General features: G+C 39.4%; 1 protein-coding gene across 1 annotated transcript in view; it reads left to right on the top strand.

Annotated features, from left to right (window-relative positions):
• The window catches only part of LOC132380092 (alpha-1,6-mannosylglycoprotein 6-beta-N-acetylglucosaminyltransferase B-like), a 919,103-nt gene that overhangs the window by 463,650 nt on the left and 430,637 nt on the right, over window positions 1-24,816 (top strand). The window contains exon 5 of the mRNA XM_059948641.1: window positions 4,266-4,339. Coding sequence (XP_059804624.1) covers window positions 4,266-4,339 — 74 coding nt within the window. The remainder of the gene's footprint in view (window positions 1-4,265; window positions 4,340-24,816) is intronic.

Here is a 24,816-nt window from a genome sequence, read left to right as displayed (position 1 = left end):
ATGAGACTTCTCAAAATGACCATGAACATGATGAAACAAGAACTGAGCCAGGTCACGAAAGAATAGAGTCACGCAAATTAGACAAAATAGGTTTTAAACTGGGTGTCAAAGGAAGAAAATTGGGCAGAATGGCAGTGGCATTTGAGAAAAAGTTAGAGTTCTGGTCATAGAGAGCTGCAGAAATGAATGACAAAAGAACCAAAGACAAATTCTTTCCACCATTACATTACTGGACACATATTCATAGTCATATAGCATGGAAACAGGCCTTTCATTCCAAATGATCCATGCCAAGCAAGTTCCTATCTAAACTAGACCCATTTTTTGTGCTTGTCATATTCCATTTGACTTTTCCCATTTATGTACAGTACCTGAGACATATCAGCTACACATAGATGTTACATAGCTTTGCTTTGAAGTTCATCCCTATCAAAGTGAAACCTCTTTTGCGGAATGTCTGTAGAGATGCAGCTCGTTAGACACTCGCTAACAGCAGATGAGAAGACCATTTTTCTCTAACTCAGTACATCAAGGGTTGGTATGACTTGTGTCCCACCGAAACCAGGAAGTTGGGATGTCTCAACCTCCCAAACCCTGATCTGTGCGAATGCTATGTAAGTACTACCCCCATGCAATTAGCCATCAGCAAGAAATTACAGATTGTACACTGCATACAATTATAAAGAAAGTATATTTGCAAATATACTTTCTGTCCTGATGAAGGGTCTTGGCCCGAAACGTCGACAACGCTTCTCTCTATAGATGCTGCCTGGCCTGCTGCATTCCATCAGCATTTTGTGTGTGTTGCTTGAATTTCCAGCATCTGCAGATTTTCTTGTGTTTATATTTGCAAATATCAACTTCATCTAACAGTTAGTAGGAAAAAGAAAAAAAAAGGATAAAGAGGCCCATTACGATTAACCCAGTCCAAATGTGCACATAAATTGGAGCTCATCTTGAAGTTATCTTTAACTTACGCACTGGTCCCATGGTCTATCTGAAAGCGCACATCACATTCTGAATGTCACTTAAAATCCTTCTCAAACAAACGGGCTCTTCCCACCGGTGTATTGGTCCTTCCTCCTTGAAGCTATTCATCTACACAAACCAGCTTGTGCAACAGATATGGCATCCTCAGCTGACTTCTCCCAGCTCCCACCAAAAAGACCTTGACCCACAGCAGTGACCGCCGAGCATATTTTAGAATCTTTTCCCAATACCACCATCCTGATCGGCTAACACAGCATTCCTAAATTGAATAGCATAGCCCCTAATCTTTAGCTCAAACCCAAACATGCTAAAAGCAGAACACACTGCTCTTGCAGAGCTGCTAAAATGAAATATCTACAGCATTGCAGTAAAAATCTTAACTAGGGCATTACAAAAGCAAAGCAGTAGAAAGTGAAAAATAACCATTTTCTTACAATAATTATTTTATTGGTAACAATGGAAAAGTAGAGAACACATGGATCCTTTTGGGTTATCTGACAGTGTACTATATACACATTGAGTGCACACTTGGGGTGGGTTGCTATTTATCGCAATCACTAATTATACGAGTGTTTCAGCACTTTATTTTTCTTTGTTATCAATTCACTCTTTGAAAAGTATTCATGAAGGAGAATGAACTCAGGTCAGTAAAGCAAAGTGCAATATCCTGGGGAAGAAAAGTCTTCCTTTTGTATTGGTCACTTGACAAAGCCCCATGACAAATTATTGCTTTGAAATTGTTCCTGCAGTTATATGTTATCCAGTATGTAGTTCTTAGGAGTTCCATTTTTAGCTTTTTATTTCATTTAAGTCAAGAGTGTTTTTTTTTCTTTTCAATAGCTTTCAAGTAGAACTGAGACACTGTGAAAAATTGACAATTTTGTATACTTGTGTTGTATGACCTGAGTAACTGCACTTGATTATGGAGCAATGGCAAGCAATGGAAATAAAATAATCACTTTCCAACCATGCTGCCTTGGTTTCAATTTCAATTGCACAGTGGTGATTTTAGGTGAGTTCATAAGGAATATCTGAAATTATACTTGTGCATGAGTTGAAAATTCAACAGGAAGATCATGAATTCAAAAATAATGCCTGTATTCTGCAGATAAAAATATCTGCTTGTCCTTGCAGATGCTGCTCACTTCGACAAAGGTACAGGTGCCATCATGCTTGGGAGTTGTGATATTGAAAGTTGCTGTCGTGGACTTAATTCTTATGGGTTCCTGTACCTTTTGGGAGTTAAATGTGTATATCTCCTTTCTATTCCCCATTTTGTCCTGGATATTTTAACTAATTTTTGCATTAAGGACACAAAAGATGCTTTTGAGTTAGAAAGGAGAAAACTTCAAGCACTGAACATAAAGTTTTGCAGGTCTGTAGTCTGAAGATCAGACCAGGCTTGTCTATGTGGTGCCATTCTTTTCAGTTGTCGGAGGATATTCATTGGTGATACCCCTACTTGAAGAATAATCACTGAATTATACTACACGGAGGGCCAGCAACCAATTGTATACTAGTGAAGTCTTTAAGGATGGGGAGAAACACAGAGGAAAAAATGTAATTTGATATTTTGAGTTCTTCTTGGTAGAATTGGTATTTCTGAATTGTGAATCATTGTGCAATGTGCATTGTTTATTAGTTTACAAGCCACATGTCATGCCATTAATTCATTCTGAAAGCTGCATTTGCATGGTTTCTTGCAACACATGGAAATTCTGTGTATTTTTCTAACTTCAGCAATTTCTCACTGACCACCTACAATGTAAAGTGCTTGCTTTATGGGGCTTTTTTTTTCAGTGGAATTCACCAGGTCAATGAAAAACATACAGAAATTTAAGCATAAATTATCCACACCATAACCAGAGCTTCAATGGCCATTGACATTAGTTCTGAAACAGAATCATATAACCACCATCCACAGAGCTGTCCATTACTCCACAGTGAACTAATTAACATTGGTAGTTTACCCTAATGGTGGTCATTTGTTCCAAGAATTAAGCCAGATCTCTTGAGTGCAAAATTCTGGAAGATTATAACTTTCTTTTAAACAAAGTCTTTCTAATTTTCTGGGAAAATAGTTTTACATTTAGCTTTCGAAGTCTTTTCCGGTAAGTTAAAATTGGTTGCTCAAAGGTTAATTCTTGTGTTTATCTCATTTTTAAGTGTATTACATGTTAGGTGTATTCTCACATTATCAAATATTACAATTTAAAATTCATCAAGGGTACAATTTCAAATTTATGAAGGAACATTTTTAAAGGAATTTACTTAAAATATGTTTTAAATGCTGTTCTAATAGTATCAGTCCATTACAGAGCGTATTTGACATCCATACTTCAATTGCACTATTTTAAAATGCACTCATTAATCGTGCAGGGTGGGGCACTTTATTCATAATGAAAACGAAAGCAAAATTTGTAAATATTTGAAATCTGAGAATAAGTAAGAAAAAATCCTGGAAAACACCCAGAAGGTTGGGCAGAATCTGTAGAGGTAAAAAGATAATTAATTAAGTAATTAACATTTCTGCTTAATGACCCTTCAGCAGAACTGAAACAATTAGTAGCCAATTCTGAATCTGCACATTTTAAGTTCAGTTTTTCTTTCTTTTTCTGTCATCTGATTGCAATATTGATTATATTTTTTTGCATTGTGAGATAAATTGCTCCCTTTAAGGCTATAGAATAAACAGTAATTCCAGTAAATTTCTTGACTAAATTTTTTTATTAATTTGTTTACTCATGTGCATGATCTGTATCCAATCCAAAGTATATATAAAACATCTTCAGTTGGAGTTAAGAGCATCATCAAATGAAGATCTATCAGTTCAAGCCACTCTTGGTCATGTCAAATTGGTTAATTATATTTGATTGGTTTTAATTTAGTTGAAAGATCTAAGTGAAGCCTTGGCATTTGGTCTTATCATGGTTGAAAGAATAAGAAAAGGATTAGCTAACTCAAAAGACAGATGGATAGTGCCAAGACTAGCTCTTAAACTCCACAGATTCATGTAAATTGGGTATTTAAGTGAGAAAATGTGAATTATGTCTAATGCATCAATATGAAGAGATAGATTGAAAGGAGTTAAAAAGGAGGCAGGGGAGAAAGTGTAAACCACTTACACCATATCTTAAAACAAACAGATTTACTGTTTGATAATTTAAACTGCAGCTTTAAAACTGGTAATAATAATTGTACTTGCAAATTGAAGCAAAATCTGAAAATTCTAATGTGCTCTCATATATTTTCTTTGAAATCTTGATGTCAAACAGTGAAGGGGAAAGATAGTAGCCAGTGTGAAATTCCCAGAGATCCACGTTTTCCTGATTGCCTTGGGAAGATTGAGGTGAGTAATCATTAAAACTTTTTTCTTCAATATTACTGCAAAAGCCTCTGGCAATGTATAACTATGTACCAATGCAACATTCCCAGAAAGTCAAATTTTAATGGAAAGATTTAAGCAATCATAATATGACTCACAAATATACTGCTCCATTTCTTCACTATAGATTTATCAGTTTTCAATGAGAAAGCTGAAGCAAATTTAGAACTTAGATGAAGCTACTCCAATAAGGGAGGAAGGTCTGATGAGCAACCTATATTTAATTGAAGAAGCCTTGCAGATAAGGCAGGTAAAATCAATACAGCTCTTACCCAAAAATGACTGAGAGTGGGGTAGGACTAGCAGCTCAAGCATTCAGGGTGGACAATTCTTCCGATGTTATAGAGGTGAAGGTAGGAGAGAAGGGAGAATTGCACTATTAAGGACAACCTCACAACTGTACCTAGAGAAGACGTCCAAAGGGGGTGGAGTGAAATGTCCAGTGAGGTTATGTGAGTAATATGAGTAGATTTGAGGTGATCACTTTGATGGGATTATACTATAGGCTCCCAGTAGTTCGCAGGAAGTAGAGAAGCAAGCATTCAAGGAAATTACAGATGTGTTGGAATAATGTGCTTGTAATGGTAGGTGATTTTAACTACCGTAATATTGACTAGGACTACTGGAGTGCTAAGGGATTTGATGAGGCATAATTTGTTAAGTGTATTCAGGAAATATGGCCCTATTAGAGCCTTCAGCTGCACTCAATATCCTCTGAGGAAATGAGGCAGGGCAAGTGATGATGTATCATGTGGAAGCCCTTTGAGACCATTAACTGTAATTCAATCAGTTTCCAGAGAGTAATGAGAAAATATCGGACTGGTCCTTACGTTGAATTCCTAAATTGGGGAAAGGCTAATGGATACTTCTAACCTTTATCTACCAAGGAGAAGGACATGGTAGTTAGTGAGATCAGGGTAGGGCATGTATCAATATTGTAAAGGAGGAGATGTTGGAGATCTTGTGGCATATAGAGGCAGGTAACTCCCCGAGGCCTAACTAGGATGTTAAGGGAAGCAAGATAAAAGATTGCTGGGGTCCTGGCAGACATTAATATATCCTTATTAGCCAAAGGTGAGATGATGTAAAACTGTAGGATGACTAATGTTGTACCTTGAGTATTGAGTGTAGTTCTGATCATCACTTTGTAGCAAGGATATGATTAAACTCAAGAAGAAACAGTTAAAGAGTTACAAGGATGTTGTCTCGATTGGAGGGCTTGAGCTATCAAGAGAGATTGGATAGGTTGGATCTGTTTTTCCTGGAGTGAAGGAGGCCAGAAAAGACATAATAAAGTCATGTAAAAATATGAAGGGCACGGCCAGGGTAGATAGCATGAGGCTGTTTCCTATGATCAGGGTTTCTAGGAGGAATAGGTTTAACATGTGAGGAAGGAGGCTTAAAGGGAATCAAAGGGGTAAAATTTTCACAAAAAGAGTATCTGATAGCTGGAATGAACTTCAAAAGGAGGTGGTGGAAGCAACAATATTTAAGAGACATTTGGAAGGTGCGTGAATAAGCAGGGCATAGAGGTATACGGAATTAATGAGGACAAGGGGGATTACTATAGATGGTTGTCATAGATACAATGGATTGAACTGTCCATTTCTATGTTGTACAACTTAATGACTGCAAACATCTTGAATATTAGGAGAAACTGAGATCAACAGAATTAATTCGGCAGAATGTTCACCCAGAGAGTGTGACCAATAGTGATCAAATATTTTTCACTGTTGGTTCTTATCATTAGATTTGTAGTTTTCCAGCTTTTCGTAGGATTTTACTTGTTGCTTTCACAGGCACTGGGCCCTCATTATGACCCAGTTGCCTTCTGCAGCAGATCTCAGACCTGTTCACACAAGACTGTTCATCAGTGCTGGGGAAGAAAGAAAATACTTTAGTTATCAGAAGCTGAAGGAAGGATAGGTGGAACAAAAGGATTATCGCTGACAGGGCAAAACCTAATGGGTTGGTGTGACAGATAGAAACAAGTTATGTTTGTTTCTTCACACAATACAGACAAAGAAGTAGACAAATGTATAATTTATTCTTTAATCACAGTAAGTGCTGAGACCCTATTGCAACATCTGAACATATTACACACAAGCTATTCTCGGGCTTCCAGCACGATACAGGTGTCTGTTTTAACTGATGTTTTGATGACAAACTCCACCACCTTCATCTAAGTAAGAACTGGAATATGATTTAAACAAGGTGGGACAGCGGAAACCTGATTAGTTGAGGACTAACTAATCAGGAGGAGCAGACAATCGGTGGGGGGTGGGGGGGGAAGGATATATATACTATCGGACTAGACGTGCCTAGGAATCATCCCTGATGAAAATGGTGGAGTTTCTCATCGAAATATTGGTTAAAATCAACAACTGTACCTGGTTGGAAGCTTGAGAAGAATTTATGCATCATACAGTATATCCTGGGGAGCACTAGATCCTTTTTCTTCTGAACATATTGTCAGCAAGCTGATAACACTGTATCAAAGCAATTTTTATTTTAAAATTTAGAGATAGCTTTTTAATGAATTTGATTTTTTGATTAATTAGATAAAATGCCACTAAAGTGATACAGTTTTTGTACAGAGGGACCCAACATTGATACAGTACTACATGATCTGATCAAAACTTCCTATTTGAAAAGAACGAGAGTTGGAAAAAAAAGTTGTAAAGTACAGTAGTATATGATATCACTAGTAGGAGATATGTTAACAATTTTAGTTTCAAGTTCATGATGATTGTCACTTTATTTGCTTTTAATTTTCCCCAACTGCTAGACTGGCAGTGTGATATAATTGTGGTATTGACAAAGAAGGGTTTTAATATGTATATAGTCAATTCCAAAACTTATTCACTAATTGACCGATTAATTCAGTTTGACCTTTTTAAGCACTTCGTCTGGGCTTTGAAAAATAATTTTCATTGGCTTCAGTAACATACGCAGTCTTATTGTTTTACTTTATTCTTTGAAATTTGCAGAATTTGCATGCTCAGAATTAAGCCGAAAGTCAAATTGTATATGAAAAAAAGATAATTGAATAATTTTCAGTGATGTTTCAATTTCTAAATATCAAATAAAACTCATGATATGCTAATTAAAATCCAAGTGGGAGTACCATTCATCTGGCAAAGATCAATCTGGGCAAATGGTTGACCTTTACCTCTAAATAAAATAAAATATTTCTACCTAAGGAATATTTCTAAATCCAAGAATCTGGATTCCCAGCTGCATTTAATAATAATGCTATCACATGTTGCAGTTTAAGGGTACCAGTGCTCATGACTTTTTGATCCTCCAATGATTCTTCACAATGCATCTGATTAGAACTGCCATTTGTATGAAAAATAATCCAGGCAATAATCAAAAAAAATCCAGAGTATCTTCTATCTTATATCTGTGTATGCCAGACATTGTTTCAGACACTTGTCCAACACTTACAGAAGTGATTATGCAGTAGCACATAGAATAACATGGAATAAATCATCGACCAGAACATGCATCTAATTTCTTACCCAACAATAAAATTACATGGTATTTGACCTATTTTGAAAAACCACAAAGACAGGCAAACAACCAATGTGCAGAAGACAACAAACTGTACAAATACAAAAAAAAGGAAAAACAAAGTAATGATAATAAATAAATTAGCAATAAATATTGTGAATATGAAAGGAAGAGTCCTAGAAAGTTGTGGGAACAGTTCAGTGTTGGGGTGAGTGAAGGTTTTCCATTTGGTTCAAGAGCATGATTGTTGATGGGTAATAACTGTTCCTGAACTTAGTGGTGTTGGCCATGAGGTTCCTGTACTTCCTTCACAATGGCAGCAGTGAAAAGAGAGCATGGCCTGGATGTGGGGGAGGGGGTGGTCCATGATGATAGTTGCTGCTTTCCTGCAACAGCACTCCATGTAGATGTGCTCAGTGGGTGGGAAAGCTTTACCCGTGATGGACTGGGCTGTATTCACTACTTTTGAAGGCTTCTCTGTTCAAAAAGTAGTGGATACAACAAGTATGCATTACCTGGTGTTCCGAGTCATGTTGAGGTCGGAATCCTAGAATGGGGGAAATGAAATGTTAATGAACAACTGAAATGTAATGTATTTTTAAGCAGTCAGTCTATTTGATTATTTTGACATTATCTTTTATCTTCAAATGAAGACTTTCAATTCTTGATGCCTGTGAGATATACTGCACACAGGGAACAGTGTCTGTTTTCTTCAGTTATTTTGAAGTACTCATGCACTGTACTTCCTTTACAAAGCTCAGGTAATACCTGATGTGTTTAAACACAAAGCATAGAATGATCCCTTTTGAGTTAGTGAGTTGTAGAAAAAGATTGACCTGTTGATGTTGACCATATTTAATATAGCTTTAGTTGAACATCACTACCAGTCCGACACAGTAAGATGTTGTCAACGCCAGGATTATATTCTAGGCAGACATTTAGCATCTTTATGCATGTACAGGGTGGTATTCAGAGATCAGTCTTCAAGAGAGGGGACTCTTCAAGCAATATTTAAGGTAAGCCAAAGGTTGGGAGTGAGAATGTTATGAAATTATCTTCTTCCGAGCATTGATAGATATGGGAAGGAAATGAAGACCTGATTCTCCAGTTCTGTTGCCGTCTCAGTTGTGATAAGGAATAGGCTGGGGCTGCTTCCACTTCCAGAGAATGAATACTTAAAATTGCTGCTGTGGATAGCAGAAACCAGCTGGGTATTAAAGCGAAAGTGACAATCTAATGACAGCCAATTTAGATTCATATCAGAAACAAAGTTGAAAGTCATCTTCTCTGTAGTGTTGAGTTAAAGAATTCATTGAATCAGTATTTTTATACAGTAACATCCAAGAGGTTTTCACTGATACTGTGGTATTGCTGATAATCTGTATGCCTTGGGTCCTATTCACTCTACATAATGAATGGAGCACAGCCAAGAGATAAAGGTGGAAACTACTTGAGTGAACATTATTCAACCACAGATAACCTGTTCCTCATACCTTCATGGTTTCCTTTCTTCTGATTGGAAGTCTTGGTTTTAGATTGAAAAACATCATTTAAGAATCAAATGTAAAATTCTATCATACTGTGATTGATCTTCTTAGGGCACTTTATCTCTATTAATTGACAGTTTCCTTATAATAAGCCTTGTTAACTTTGAAACCAAAAATAGTCTTTTTTACAAAATAAGTCGCAGGTGTGGAAGATGTCATCCTGCATATGTGCTATAGCTGTTCCAAGACCCAGTCTAACAAATACACTATCTTTTGTGTGTGACAATGTATTAAGAATTTATCGTTCACATCCCTAGTATCATTGTGACACCATGTATGATCTGATGGTGTACCAGTGATGGAAATAAAGCCCCAGGAGGACAATTATCCCATTCTCCTTTTATCAAATGAATCATGTTTGATTGCAACTTTCATAAATATTCTAATTTCTCACAATTGTGATGAGGCATGAGAAGTATTTGCATTTTTCTTTACAGTGGAAGTCTGATTTCAGTCATAGGGTAGTTGAAAAGTGAATGCCAGAGGTTAAATGAAAGTTTAGGATCAGTAGATCCATATTGAATGTTAACGGATAAGGAGAGTCTATTCTATTTTGTGAAACATTATTGATGCATGGAGACTTTATAGTATTTGATGAGCAACAACTTTTTAATCTGAATTTTATTTTTGCTTCATTTGATTTGCTCAACTGAATACTTGCAATTCAGCTAATGTAGTTAAAGGAAAGACCATAAATGGACATCAATAAAAACTGAAAAGATATGATTAGGATTGCAGCTATAATGCAGGATAAGCTCCACTTCAGAGGGGATTAACTGAACTACCTGATGTTATTGTAGTTTGCATGCAATATTGCAAAATCTTCAACCCAAGGTGTGGCGGAGGCTCAGCTGCTAAGTAAATTCACGACAATGACTATAGGTGCAAATTGAAAGGTCACAGCCATGATGGAATGGTGGAGCAGACAGAATTGGCCAGATAGCCATTTCTGCTCCTATGTCAAATGGTCTTATGATTATGGCTGCTGCATTGTAAAATATGTAATTTTAAAATTAAATTTTGAGGTTGTCTACGTGCAAAAAAGTACTCTGTGAATTGTCATGCAACTCAGTTGCAGACCATGTATATACTAGGCAGAAATTGGACCATGCCAATTTAAACAGATTTAAGCAGCAGTAAACAGCCACATATTTATGCTATTAAAGAGGCCCATTCCTTAACTGTGGATTTGCTGGAGAGCTGGTTGTGATTGGTTGGATTGCAGTTTGGAACTGCAACAAATGAGGACCTTTACTCTCTGTCATTTTTCATTCCCATAATGGCCTCCAACATAATCATGGAAAGGGAGATGGCACAAGAGCATTCCTTAGTGTTGGAGTGAGTAAGATTTGGAGTAATAATCTAGTCCGAATATTCTCTGCTCCAGAGTCTTCTGGAGACAGTGCTACCACGTCCACTTCTCCCTGGAGCATTGTACCAGAAGGTGAAAATACAAAGGCAGGGTTGAGAGTTATCAGACCATGAGACGTAAGAGCAGAATTAGGCCATTCGTCAAAAGATACTGCTCTGCCATTCCATCATGGCTGATTTATTATTCCTCTTGACCCCATTGTCCTGCCTACACCCTGTAACCTTTGATGCCCTAACTAAACAAGAACCTATCAACCTCCACTTTAAATATACTAAATTTCTTGGCATCAACAGCTATCTGCGGCAATGAATTTCACAATTCACTATACTCTGGCTAAAGAAATTCCATGACATCTCTTCATGACATCTGTTCTATTCGGACATCCCTCCATTCTGAGGCAATTCCCTCAGGTCCATGACTTACCCACTGTAGGAAACACCTTCTTCACATCCACTCTTTCTAGACCTTTCAATATTTGATAGGTTTCGATGAAATACCCTCTTGTTCTTCTAAACCTTATTGAGTAAAGGCCCCAAGCCATTAAATGCTCTTCATACTTTACAACCTTTCATTCCCAAAATCATTCTTGCAAGCCTCCTCTGGGCCCTCTCCAATGCCAGAATATCTGTTCTTTGATAAGGGGCCCAAAACTGCTCACAATACTTCAAGTACAATCTGACTAATGCCTTATAAAGCCTCAGCATTACATTCTTGCACTTGTATCTTAGTCTACTCAAAATGAAAGCTAACATAGCATTTGCCTTTCTAACCACTGACTCAATCTTCAAGTTAACCTTTCGGAATTCTGTATGAGGACTCCCAAGTCCCTTTGCACCTCTAATTTTTGAATTTCCTCCCTGATTAGAAAATGGTCTACACCTTTATTTTTTTCTATTGAAATGCAAGACCATGCACTTCCCCGCTGTATATTCCAACTGCACTTCTTTGCCCATTCTCCCAATCTGTTTAAGTCTGCAGACTCCCTGCTTCCTCAACGCCACTTCCCCTCCACCTATCTTTATATCATGCACAAAGCCATCAATTCCTTAATCCAAATCATTGACATATAACCTGAAAAGAAGCAGGCTCAACAGCAACCCCTATGGAAAACCATTGGTCACTGGCAGCCACAGAGAATAACAACACCCCCCACCCCCATTCACACTCTTTGCCTCCTGACAGTCAGCCAATCTTTATCCATGCTAGTATTTTGCTGTAATACCATGCACTGCAACCTCATGTGCAGCACCTTGTCAAAGGCCTTCCAAATAGCCAAATAAACAATAGCCACTGACTCCCCTTTATCTATCCTGCATGTTATTTCCTCAAAGAATTCCATCAGATTAGTTAGACAAGAATTCCCCTGAGGAAACTACACTGACCTTTCATATTTTAACATGTGCCTCCAAGTACCCCAGAACTTCAACCTTAATAATTTCTCCAACCTCTTGCCGACCATTGAAGTCAGGCTAACTGGTCTCTGAATTTCTTTCTTCTGCCTCCCTCCCTTCTTAAATAATGGAGTGACATTTGCAACTTTACAGTTCTCTCGAACCATTCCAGAACCTATTGCTTCTTGAAAGATCATTACTAATGCCTCTACAGTCCTTCAGCTGCTTCTTTCAGAACCCTGGCGGGCAGTCCATCTGGTCCAGGTGACTTCAGACTTTTCATCTTTCCAAGCACCTTCCCCTTCATAACAGCAACAACGCTTACTTCTGCCCTTTGACACTTGAATTTCTGTCATACTGCTAAAGTCATCCACAGTAAAGACTGATGCAAAATACTTATTAAGTTCATCGACCATTTCTTTCTCCTCCATGACAATCTCTCGAGTGTCATTTTCGTGGTCTTATGGCCATTCTTGCCTCCCTTTTATTCTTTATATATCTGAAAAAATCTTTGGTCTCCTATATTATATAATTGGTTAGCTTACCTTCAAATTTCAATTTTTCTAATGGCTTTTCAGTTGCCTTCTGTTGGTTTTTAAATGCTTCCCAATGCTTTAACTTCTCACTATTTTTTTGTTTTATATTATATGCCTTCTTTTTTCCTTTTATTTCCTCTGTGTCTTCCTTTGTTAGCCATTGTTGTCTCATCCTCCTTTTAGAATGCATCTTCGTCCTTGAGATATATCTATCCTGCCCCTTCCGAGTTGCCCACTGAAACTCCAGCATTACTATTCTTCCATCATCCTTCCAGTATTCCCTTCCAGGTTCTCTCTCATGTCTCTATAATTGCTTTAACTCCACTGTAGTACTGATACATATGACTTTATCTTCTCCCTCTCAAACTGCAGTGTGAATTCTTTCAGATGATGACCACTGCCTCTGCAGAGTTCCTCAACCTTAAGCTCCCTAATCAAATCTAGTTCATTTCCCAATTCAGAATTGCCTTTCCCCAATGCACTTAACCACAGGCTGCTCTAAAAAGCCATCTAATAGGCATTCAACAAAATCCTTCTCTTGGGACTCAGCACCAACTTGATTTTTGCAAACTACTGAACCTGCATATTTAAATCTCCCATGACTATCATAACCTTAACTGTTTACTTGCCTCTTCAGTCTCCCATTCTAATTGGAATCCCACATCCTGAGTACTGTTCAGAGGCCTGAATATAGCTCCTATTTGGGTCTTTTTACCCCTGTATTTTCTTAACTCTACCCACAAGGATTCTATATCATCTCACCCATTGTCAATTCTTCCTACGAGTCTGATTTCTTTTTTTATTACCAATAGAACCTTCCACCCCTTTCGCCTACCTGCCTGTCCTTTCAATATAATGTATATCCTTAGATATTAAGCTTCCAATTATTATCTTCTTTTGGCCGTAACTCAGTGACACCCACAGCATCATACCTGCCAATCTCTACCTTCACAGCAAGATCATCTTCCTTATTCCGTATACTACATGCATTCGAACATAACACTTTCAGACCTGTCTTCATCACCCTCTTTGATTTTGCCCCTGTGGTGCGCTCGGCGGAGGATGGTGCTCAGATAGGCTGTGCCGGAGGGAGTGGTCAGAGGCTTGGAGGTTCGACAGACTCGGAGTCCGCTGTGGTCGAGGCAATTTCACTGTGTGCTGCGTCTGTGATTTTTTTTGTTTTCATGATATCATTCTGGAGGAACGTTGTTTCATTTTTTAACTGCATTGCAGTTGTGGTTTCTAAATGACAATACATTGAAATTCAATTGAATTCAATGTTACACTTCAAAATCCCATGGACTGCAATTTTTCCCTATCACCTGTCCGTCCTTCTGCATAGTCTCATTACAGACGGAATCTACTTGTATACCAGTTGTCCCATCCTCTTCCCTATCACTCCAGTTCCCATCCTCCTGCCAAAAACCCTCCTGAATCGCTCTAACATACCTGCTGCCAAGGATATTAGTCCCCCTTGGATTCAGCTGTAACCTATCCCTTTTGTATAGATCACCCTGCCCCAGTAAAGTTTCCAATTATTCAAGAACCTGACACCCTGCCCTCTGCACCAGTTCCTCATTCACTCATTTATCTGTACTATCATCCTATTCCTACCCTGACTAGCATGTGGCACTGGGAGTAATCTAGAGATCACTATCTTGGAGTTCCTGCTTCTCAGCCTCTTTGCATTACTCTCTTTACTCTCTCTCCAGGGTCTTTTTCCCCTTTCACCCTGTATCATTAGTGCCAATGTGCACCTCTGCCCACTGTCCCTCTTAAGAATATTCTGCAGCTGCTCTGAGACATCCCGAAACCTTGTATCTGAGTGGCAATGCACCATCCTGGCATATCTTTCCAGGCTACAGATTCTCCAGTTCATCCCCCTAACTTTTGAGTCTCCTATCATTATTGATCTACTTGACTTTAATGTTCCCTGCTGAGCATCAGAGCCACCAACCTGGTTGCTGCTGCTCTGCTCTGATAGCTCTCCCCCGTCCCCAACAATATCCAAAGGGGTATATTTGTTGAAGGAAATGGCCACTGCGGATCCCTGCACCAACTGCTTACTCCTCCTGGTGGACACCCATCTATTATCTGAAGCCCGTACTTTGGTTGTGACCACCGCTGTTAAAGTATCATCTATGAGATTTTCAACCTCCCAGATGGTCCTGAGAACATCCAGCTCCAGTCCAGTTCATTGACCTTGTTAGTCAGGAGCTGCAGTTGGAAGCACATCCTATAGACAGTCATCAGGGACACTGTTGCACGTCTTGCATTTGCACGTTTTACAGGCGGAATATTCTATCATCTTAACTACCATCCTGCCAACACTTACTGTACCTTTGGCTCTAACTTATTAAGCTAAAGTTCTACAATGAACTAAATTATTTCAAATAACTCGGCACCCTTAGCCTCTGCCTTTTCTTACCAAAACCTTCCATTCCAACCCTAGCCCACTCATGCAATGGCTGCTCCACTTAAACCTCCCTTCTTTTTCTTGGCCCTTGCTAATTTACCAATAACGCTCCATGCACACAAGTCCTGACAGATTCCAGTCTCTTTCTAAACCTGGTGCATAAATTCCATAAGGAACTGTCTCCAAACTTGACCACTCTAACTATATCTGCTAGCTTATGCAGGCACAGTTGTACTTGTGTATTCTTGTCTAGGTTCTGGATGTGAAGATGAATTTATTAGCTCCTGGAACACTACAGTCCACAGTGGGTCATATGTGTCATTTATCATAGTTTGCACATACTAACAAGGGGAAATATCTTTTTCCTTGGTAGGCAGCAGGCAGATTTGGGTCAAATATTCTTGGTAGTGGGCTGAGTGAGGACCTGAAGTAATAGGCTTACATAGGCACCTGTAACAGCAGATTAGACCTGGAGGTGACCGCGGGACTCGCAGTATCTTTGCGATCATTGGCAAGTGAGAGATATGAGTAGGCTCTGAGTTGGACAATCCACACCCGGGGTACATGAAAATAGCTATTTATTAGTCAGGGCAGTGATCGAGATATTGAAGGCAGAGTTTCATGGCTTTTTTTTTATTCGAGGAGTGACCAATCAGCAAGTGAGGTTCATTAGAAAGGACCAATCAGTGCAAGCAGAGCAGCCATTCTGTTTAATATGCCAGTCTTTGGAGTGGCATTGCTTCATCAGGCTTGGGTGACACCGGGCTTGGGTGAGGCAGATTGTCTTGTAAGTTACTCTCTCTGTTTTTATTTGGTTATTCCTCATCTATTAGTCCGTATTATAGTGAGAATGGCTCCAGCGGCAGTGTTTTATATTGCGTGTGAGTTGTGGGACTGAGCAGTAGCTCTTGAGAGAACATATTAAGAGCTGAAGCTCGATGACGTTCAACTCTTATAGGAGAATGAGGAAGTGATAAACAGCAGCTATAGGGAGGTAGTTACCCCTAGTTTGTAGGAGACAGGTAACTGGCTGACTGTCAGGAGAAAGAGTGGAAATGCACAGGCAGTGCAGAGTACATCTATGGCTATTCCTCGCAATAAAATACGAGGGGTGATTGATTAGTTTGTGGCCTAAGGTAGAAGGAGATGAGTTATACAGCTCTCGTTACCTGCACATGCAGTTCAACTCTTTGAGTGATTATGCAGAAAGTTTGATGTTAATAACCTATTTCCTTCTACCTTAGGCCACGAACTTATCAATCCCCAGATGAGTTATTAACTGATAAGTTATTATCAGTTATTATTTGCATGTAACGAGAGCTGTATAACTCATCTCCTTCTGGCTTAGGCCACAAACTTATCAATCACCTCTGCTGTGGACTCTGGAAGTCCAAGATCCATATGCTCCATGACTGCTGGACAAAGTGTGTAAATGTAGGAGGGGACTATGTTGAAAAATAGATGTGCTAGGTTTTCTAAAATTGACTCATTCTACCTTAGGCCACAAACTTATCAGTCACCCCTCGTATAACTTTAGATACTATTAAAGGGGATGACCTACTTGGGGGTGGGGGAGGAGCCACATTTACGGGGTCTCTGGCACTGGGTATGGTGCTGTGGCTCAGAAGAACAGCGAGATGAGGAGAACTGCAGTGTTGATAGGAGACAGGGTTCTGCAGGTGCGAGAGAGACACCCAGATGGCATATTGCCTCCCTGGTGTCAGGATCAGGGATGTCTCAGGTTGTGTCCATGACATTCTCAAGGGTGAGGGTGAGCAGCCAGAAGTCTTGGTACATATTGGTACCAATGACATAAATAGTCAAGGTGAGGAGGTCCTGAAGAGAGGTTTTAGTGAGCAGGATAGAGAACAGAGAAACAGGACCACCAGAGTAGTAATCTCAGGATGCCAATGCCAATGAGAGAAAGAATAGGATGATTTGGCAGGTGAATGCATGGCTGAGAAATTGGTATAGGGGGCTGGGGTTCAGATTTATGGAAATTCAGGATCTCGTCAGGGGAAGGTATGACCTTTACTAAAGGGACAGGATTCACCTGAACCCAGGGAGGTCCAATATCCTTGCAGGCATTTTGGCGAGAGTTGTTCAAGTGTGTTTATCCTAATTTGTTAGAGGGATAGGAACAGAAACGATAGTGCTGAAGATGATTTACAAACAGAGGCAATGTGTAGTGAGATTCCTTGCAAGGAGAGGCTAATGATAAGGCAAAATTGCATAATCACTACAGGATGAATTGCAACATAAAAGGAGGACAAAATTGGAAAAAGGTGAATACAGGACTAAAGATGTTATATTTGAATATGCGTAGCTGGGAGCTTAATATCCAAGGATACACATTGTATCAAAAGGACAGGCAGAAAGGTAGAGGGAATAGTGTGGCCCTGTTGGTAAAAAATAAAATTAAGTCGTTAGAAAAAAATGTTGAATCATTGTGGATAGAGCTAATGAACAGCAACGGTTAAAAAGTCCATAGTGGAGGTTATGTACAGATCCCGAAACAGTAGTAAGGCTGTGGTCTGTAAGTTTCAATAGGTAATGCATGCCAAAGGGCAATGTCACAATTGTCATGAGAGATTTCAATATGCAGGTAGATTGGGAAAATCAGATTGTCGCTTGATTACAGGACGGGGAATTCCTAGACAGTCTACCAAGTGGCTTTTTAGAGAAACTCATGGTTGATCCCACTAGGGGATCAGCTGTTCTGGATTAGATGTTGTGCGATAAACTGGAATTGATTCAAGAGCTTAAGGTAAAAGAACTCTTGGGGGAAAGTGTTCATAATCTAATCGAGTTCAGTTGGAAATTTGAGAAGAAGCTAAAGTCAGATGTATTAGTATTACAGTGCAGTAAAGGAAATTACAGAGGCATGAGAGTGGAGTTGGCCAGAATTGATTGGAAAAGAACACTGGCAGGGATGATGGCAGAGAAGCAATGGCTGGAATTTCTTGAAGCAATTTGGAAGGTACAGGATATATACATCCCAAATGGGAAGAAGTATTCTAAAGGCAAGATGACACAACCATGACTAACAAGCAAAGTCAAAGCCAACATAAAAGCCAAAGAGAGGGCATATAATAAAGCAAAGATTAGTTGGAAGTTAGGGAATGGGAAGCTTTTAAATACAAACAAAGGTAACTAAAAAAGTTGTTAAAGTAATAATGGAATACAAAAGTAAGTTAGCCAATAATATTAAAGAGGATACCAAAAGTTTCTTCAGGTACATAAAATATAAAAGAGAGGCAAGAGTGGATATCAGACGACTGGAAAACAATGCTGGAGAGGTAGTAATGGGGGACAAGGAAATGGCAGATGAACTGAATAAGTATTTTGCATCAGTCTTCATGGTGGAAGACACTAGCAGCATGGTGGATGTTGGGGGTCATGAAGAGTGTAAAGTTACCATAACTAGAGAGAAGGTTCATAGGAAACTGAATGTTCAGAAGGTATGTAATTCACCTGGACCAGATGGTGACTGAAAGAGATGGCTGAAGAGATTGTGGAGGCAATAAAAATGATCTTCCAAGTATCAATAGATTCTGGAATGGTTCTGGAAGACTGAAAATGTCACTCAACTCTTCAAGAAGGGATAGAGGCAGAAGAAAAGAAATTATAGACCAGTTAGTCTGATCTCAGTGGTTGGGAAGATGTTGAAGTTGATTGTTAAGGGTGTGGTTTCAAGGTACTTGGAGGCACATGATGGAACAGGCCATAGTCAATATGGTTTCCTCAAGAGAAAATTTTGCCTGACAAATCTTTGAAGAAATAACATGTGACATAGACAAAGGTGAATCAGTTGATGTTGTGTACTTGGATTTTCAGAAGGCCTTTGACAAGGTGCCACATGAGTTTGCTTAACAAACCATGAGCATATGGAATTACAGGAAAGATTCCAGCCTACATTATATGTCAATGATTTGGATGATGGAATTGATGACTTGTTGCACATTTGCAGACAATACAAGCATAGGTGGAGGGGCAGGTACTTTTGAATAGGGAGGTTGCAGAAGGACTTAGACAGATTAGGTAAATGGGCAAAGAATACAATGTTGGGAAGTGTTTGATCATGCACTTTGGTGGAAGAAAGGAAAGAGTTGACTATTTTCTAAATTGAGAGAAAATACAGACATCTGAGGCACAAAGGGACTTGGGAGACCTTGTACAGGATTCCCTCAAGGTTAATATGCAGATAACACACACAAAATGCTGGTGGAACACAGCAGGCCAGGCAGCATCTATAGGGAGAAGCATTGTCGACGTTTCGGGCCGAGACCCTTCGTCAGGACCCAGCATTTTGTGTGTGTTGTTATGAATTTCCAGCATTTGCAGATTTCCTCATGTTTGGAGGTTAATATGCAGGTTGAGTTTGTGGTGAGGAGGACAAATGTGATTTTAGCAGTCATTTCAAGAGGACTAGACTATAAAAGCAAGGATGTAATGTTAAGACTTTATATAGCACTGGTGATGTGTCACTTGGAGTATTATGTGCAGTTTTGGGCCCCTTATCTTTGCTGAAATTGGTGAAGATTCAAAAGAGGTTCACTAAAATGATTCCAGGATTAAACAACTTGTCATATAAAGAGCTTTTGATGGTGCTGGCCCTGTATTCACTAGAATTCAGAAGAATGGGGAGTGACCTAATTGAAATCTATAAATGGTGAAAGACCTTGATAGAGTGGATGTGGAAAAGTTGTTTTCTGTTGTGGGAGTGTCATAGACCAGAGAACATAGCTTCAAAATAGAGGGGCAAGCTTTTACAGCAGAGATGAGGAGGAATTTCTTTAGCCAAAGAGTGGTCAATCCTTGGAAGTCTTTGCCACAGGCAGCTCTAGAGGTCAGGTATTTTTGTTTATTTTAGGCAGAGGTTGGCAGATTCTTGATTGGTCATGAAGGAATACAGGGAAGGCAGGAGGTTGGGTCTAGAAGAAAAATTTGAGCAGCCCTAATGAAATGGCAGAGCAGACTGGATGGGCCAAATGACTTGACTCTGCTTCTATTTCTTATAGTTTTATGGTCTTATATAGACCAGTCTGGTATAATGGGAACAAGGCCGTTTTCTGATGGGCCATGAGGTCAAGCTGCTGCTTTTGAGCTCACAGTGCTGGCTTTGGTGATTGTTGGTCTCCTGTGAGAATGGTAAATAATGTTCAGGTGTTTAATAATTCCCCCACATTCTCAGCAAAAGGTACTGAGGCTAATGTATACAGAAACAAGGAAATGATGTGCCTCTCCTGTAGTTCGTGGGAGACCAGAACCATTTTTATTTCACCTGTTGATTTTAAGTGTGGAAAGTGTGTTCAGCTACAGAGAGTTATTGGATCTGTGACTGGATTTGCTGTGGAACATCTAGGATGCAGAAAGTGTTATGAAGCATCATGTGTGCAATTTAATAAGCTCATCTTGCCACAAATGGCAATAAGAAGCCAATTTTACCAATTTTTCTATTTCTTCTTCTGGGATTGTGATCTTGGATCTATAGGTTCCTCAGCTGGGAAAATATTCTTTCATATGACACACCGAGACCTATGAAATTTTGAAAATATCTCAATGACATCTTCTCTCAATATAAATGCTGTTAAATGCAGGGTTTATTTATTCAATTCCCCATTACATACATCGCCCAATCAAATGAATTGCCCCTACACTGCCTCAATGGTAAATTCAGCAATGAGCCTAAATTATAAACAACACTCCGTGAGTGATCTCACCAAGATCCTGTATAATTACAGTAAGGCCTTCTCACTCCTGTATTCACCTTGCAAAAAGAGTCAACGTGTTTGCTACCTCAGTTGATTGCTGTATGGGTATGTTAGCTTACAGTAATTTCTGAACAATTGGGACAATGATAAATCCTATTGTTAGGATATCTTTTAATGAACCAACAATATGGTTTGACGAATCACAGAAGTGCAATTATTTATTTATCTGTTTGTTTGTTTGTTTATTTATTTATAATATATTTTTATTCTTTTTTTCCTACAAACAAAAAGAAAATACAGCACATCCACAAAAACCACGACCTTAACAAAACTAAATTAAATATTGAGCAGCAAAAGGGAGAAAAATATAAAGGCAAAAGTAAACGTACACAGCAGAGGTGCACCGCACCAAAAATCCTCAGTCCTCACCCCATAAGAAAGTCCAATACAGGAACACATATCCTTTCAAAGATGTCCCCTCTGTCCTCATTACATAATCTCAGTCTCTCCAAATGTAAAGTGTTTGCCAGTTCTCTCAGCCATAGATCATACATAGGCACTGAGTCCATTTTCCACATGTGCAGGATTGACTTCTTTAGCAATCACCATTCCAAACAATACAGTCACTTTTTCATACTTATTGGCTGAAGATAGGGAGCTTGTTGCTCCAAGGGTGGCTATGAGCAGCTCTGGTTCCGATGGCTTCCCAAAAGCCTCACAGAAACAGTGAAAGATCCTTTCCCAGTATGCTTAAAGCTTACAACATGACCAGAATGAATGTGACAAGTTACTGCTCTCAGATTTACATCTATTACAAACTGGTGAAGCAACAGGGTAGAAGCTGTGCAACTTTTCTTTGGGATAATGGAGTCTATGTCTTGTTTTAAACTGTATAAGTCTGTGTCCGACATTGACCATACAATCATGTATACTCTTTAAACACACATTCCAGACCTTCTCTGTCAGTTCTGTACCAAATTCATTCACCCTTGCCTGTTTAAGACCCGCAGTATTCACCCGAGCTCCATTATGCAGGACCTGATAAAAATAGGATAAGGCACTACGAGAAACCGGATCAAATTTATTCATTGCTTCCAGGGACTCATGTTTGTCTAAACCTTCAAAATTAGGTATATATTTCCTAAAATAATCTTGAATTTATAAATATATAAAAAAACTAGATGCAGGGATATTGTAAGCTGCTTGTAACTGCACAAATGAGGCAAAGTTTCCATTAATATATAGGTCACCTACACTACAGGTGCCAGTCTGTTTCCAGGAAGAAAAAGCAGTATCATTCAGGCCAGGCAAAAAGGAATGATTGTCACAAATTGGAGTGTCAATATAAGTTTTAGGGGCCTTAATGTGCAGTTGAATCTGCTTCCAAATTCTTATAGTGCTGCCAACCACAAAGCTATTACTAAAATGTGACCTATTAACTGCAGTGGGGCTATTAAGGAGAGCTGGTAAGGAAGTCTTCTTACAGAGCACTCGCTCTATGAGTAACCATGCTGGGCACGAGTCTGAGGTAGAGGGTGGGCCTTTTTTCCACCTTGCAAGAATGGATAGGGGGGTATCCCAGTAATACATTTTAATGTCTGGTAGGGCAAAACCACCTGCTTCCTTGGGCTTTGACAAGTGTTTTTTAGTAATTCTAATGGCTTTATAATTCCAAATGAAGGGTATAATAATTGAATCCAATTGCTTAAAATGTGATAGAGGAATAAAACATGGAATTGACTGGAAAAGATGAAGAAATTGTGGCAATCATGTTATTAGTGATAATAGAGGCAGATGGGTGTGAATAAATTACTCAATCCATTTAAAGAAAGATGGTCCAAATCCAAATTGCTTAAGTGCAAACATCATATATGGCCATTCCACTTGGTCAAACGCATGTTACGCATCTAATGAAATATCTACAGCCTCTTCTGCATGTTTTGTATTTAAAATATTGAAAAGATGACACAAATTAAAATGCATATGTCTACCTGGCATAAAGCCAGTTTGATCTGGATTAATAATAGAACAAATGCATTCTTTTAACCTATTGGCCAGGACTTTCCTGAGAATTTTGGTTTCAATGGGCAGCAGCGAAATGGGGCGGTATGATGAAACCACCTCGGGATCACAGCCTAGTTTTGGAATTAGAGAATCAGAGAAACGTTGGCTTTACATAAAATAGGTGGCAATCTGGAAGCTGTCTTGGAGTGATTCAACATTCATAAGAGCAGAGGTGACAATTTTGGACCAAATACTTTGAAGAATTCCATGCTAAAACCATCCAGACCCACTGCCTTAGCATGTATTTATTTAACAATCTGATGTACTGATACAAGGAAAAGAACAAATTGTATTACAATATTTATATGTACATTTGTAAAAAACTAAAAACTTATGAAAAAGGGATAGACAATAGACAATAGACAATAGGTGCAGAAGTAGACCATTCGGCCCCTCGAGTCTGCACCACCATTCTGAGATCATGGCTGATCATTCACTATCAATACCCAGTCCCTGCCTTGTCCCCATATCCCTTGATTCCCCTATCCATCAGATATCTATCTAGCTCCTTCTTGAAAGCATCCAGAGAATTGGCCTCCACCATCTTCCGAGGTAGTGCATTCCACACCTGCACAACTCTCTGGGAGAAGAAGCTCTTCCTCAACTCTGTTTTAAATAACTGACCTCTTATTCTCAATCCATGCCCTCTGGTACTGGATTCTCCCAACATCTGGAACATATTTCCTGCCTCAATCCTATCAAATCCTTTAATTATCTTAAACGTTTCAATCAGATCCCCTCTCAATCTCCTCAATTCCAGCGTGTACAAGCCCAATCTCTCCAATCTCTCTGCGTAAGACAGCCCTGCCATCCCAGGAATCAACCTAGTGAATCTATGCTGCACTTCCTCAATTGCCAGAATGTCCTTCCTTAAACCTGGAGACCAAAACTGTACACAATATTCCAGGTGTGGTCTCACCAGGGCCCTGTACAAATGCGAAAGGACATCCTTGCTCTTGTATTCAATTCCCCTTGTAACAAAGGCCAACATTCCATTTGCACTCTTCACTGCCTGTTGCACTTGCTCATTCACCTTCATTGACTGGTGAACTAGGACTCCTAGGTCTCTTTGCATTTCTCCCTTACCTAACTCTACACCGTTCAGACAATACTCTGCCCTCTTGTTCCTGCTTCCAAAGTGGATAACTTCACATTTATTCACATTGAATGACATCTGCCAAGTATCTGCCCACTCACCCAGCCTATCCAAGTCTCCCTGTATTCTCCTAACGTCCTCTTCGCATGTCACACTGCCACCCAGTTTAGTATCGTCAGCAAACTTGCTGATATAGTTTTCAATGCCCTCATCTAAATCATTGACATAAATCGTAAAGAGCTGTGGTCCCAATACAGAGCCCTGTGGTACCCCACTAGTCACCTCCAGCCAGTCCGAGAAACACCCATTCACTGCTACCCTTTGCTTTCTATCTGCCAACCAGTTTTCTATCCATGTTGAAACCCTGCCCCCAATGCCATGAGCTCTGATTTTACTCACCAATCTCCTATGTGGCACCTTATCGAATGCCTTCTGAAAATCTAGGTATACAACATCCGCTGGCTTACCCTCGTCTAACATCCTTGTTACACCCTCAAAAAACTCCAACAGATTAGTCAAGCATGATTTGCCCTTGGTAAATCCATGCTGGCTCGGCCTAATCCTATTTCTGCCATCTAGATGTGCCACTATTTCGTCCTTAATAATGGACTCAAGCATCTTCCCCACGACTGACGTTAGGCTAACAGGGCGATAGTTCTCCGTTTTCTCCTTCCCTCCCTTCTTGAAAAGTGGGATAACATTAGCCACTCTCCAACCTTCAGGAACTGATCCTGAATCTAAGGAACATTGGAAAATGATTACCAATGCATCCGCAATTTCCTGAGCCAC

This window comes from Hypanus sabinus, chromosome 23 (genome assembly GCF_030144855.1).
Source record: "Hypanus sabinus isolate sHypSab1 chromosome 23, sHypSab1.hap1, whole genome shotgun sequence".
NCBI classification, from domain to species: Eukaryota; Metazoa; Chordata; class Chondrichthyes; order Myliobatiformes; family Dasyatidae; genus Hypanus; species Hypanus sabinus.
The sequence above is the reverse complement of the archived record's forward strand: the minus strand, read 5'-3'. Positions and strand labels throughout refer to the sequence as shown.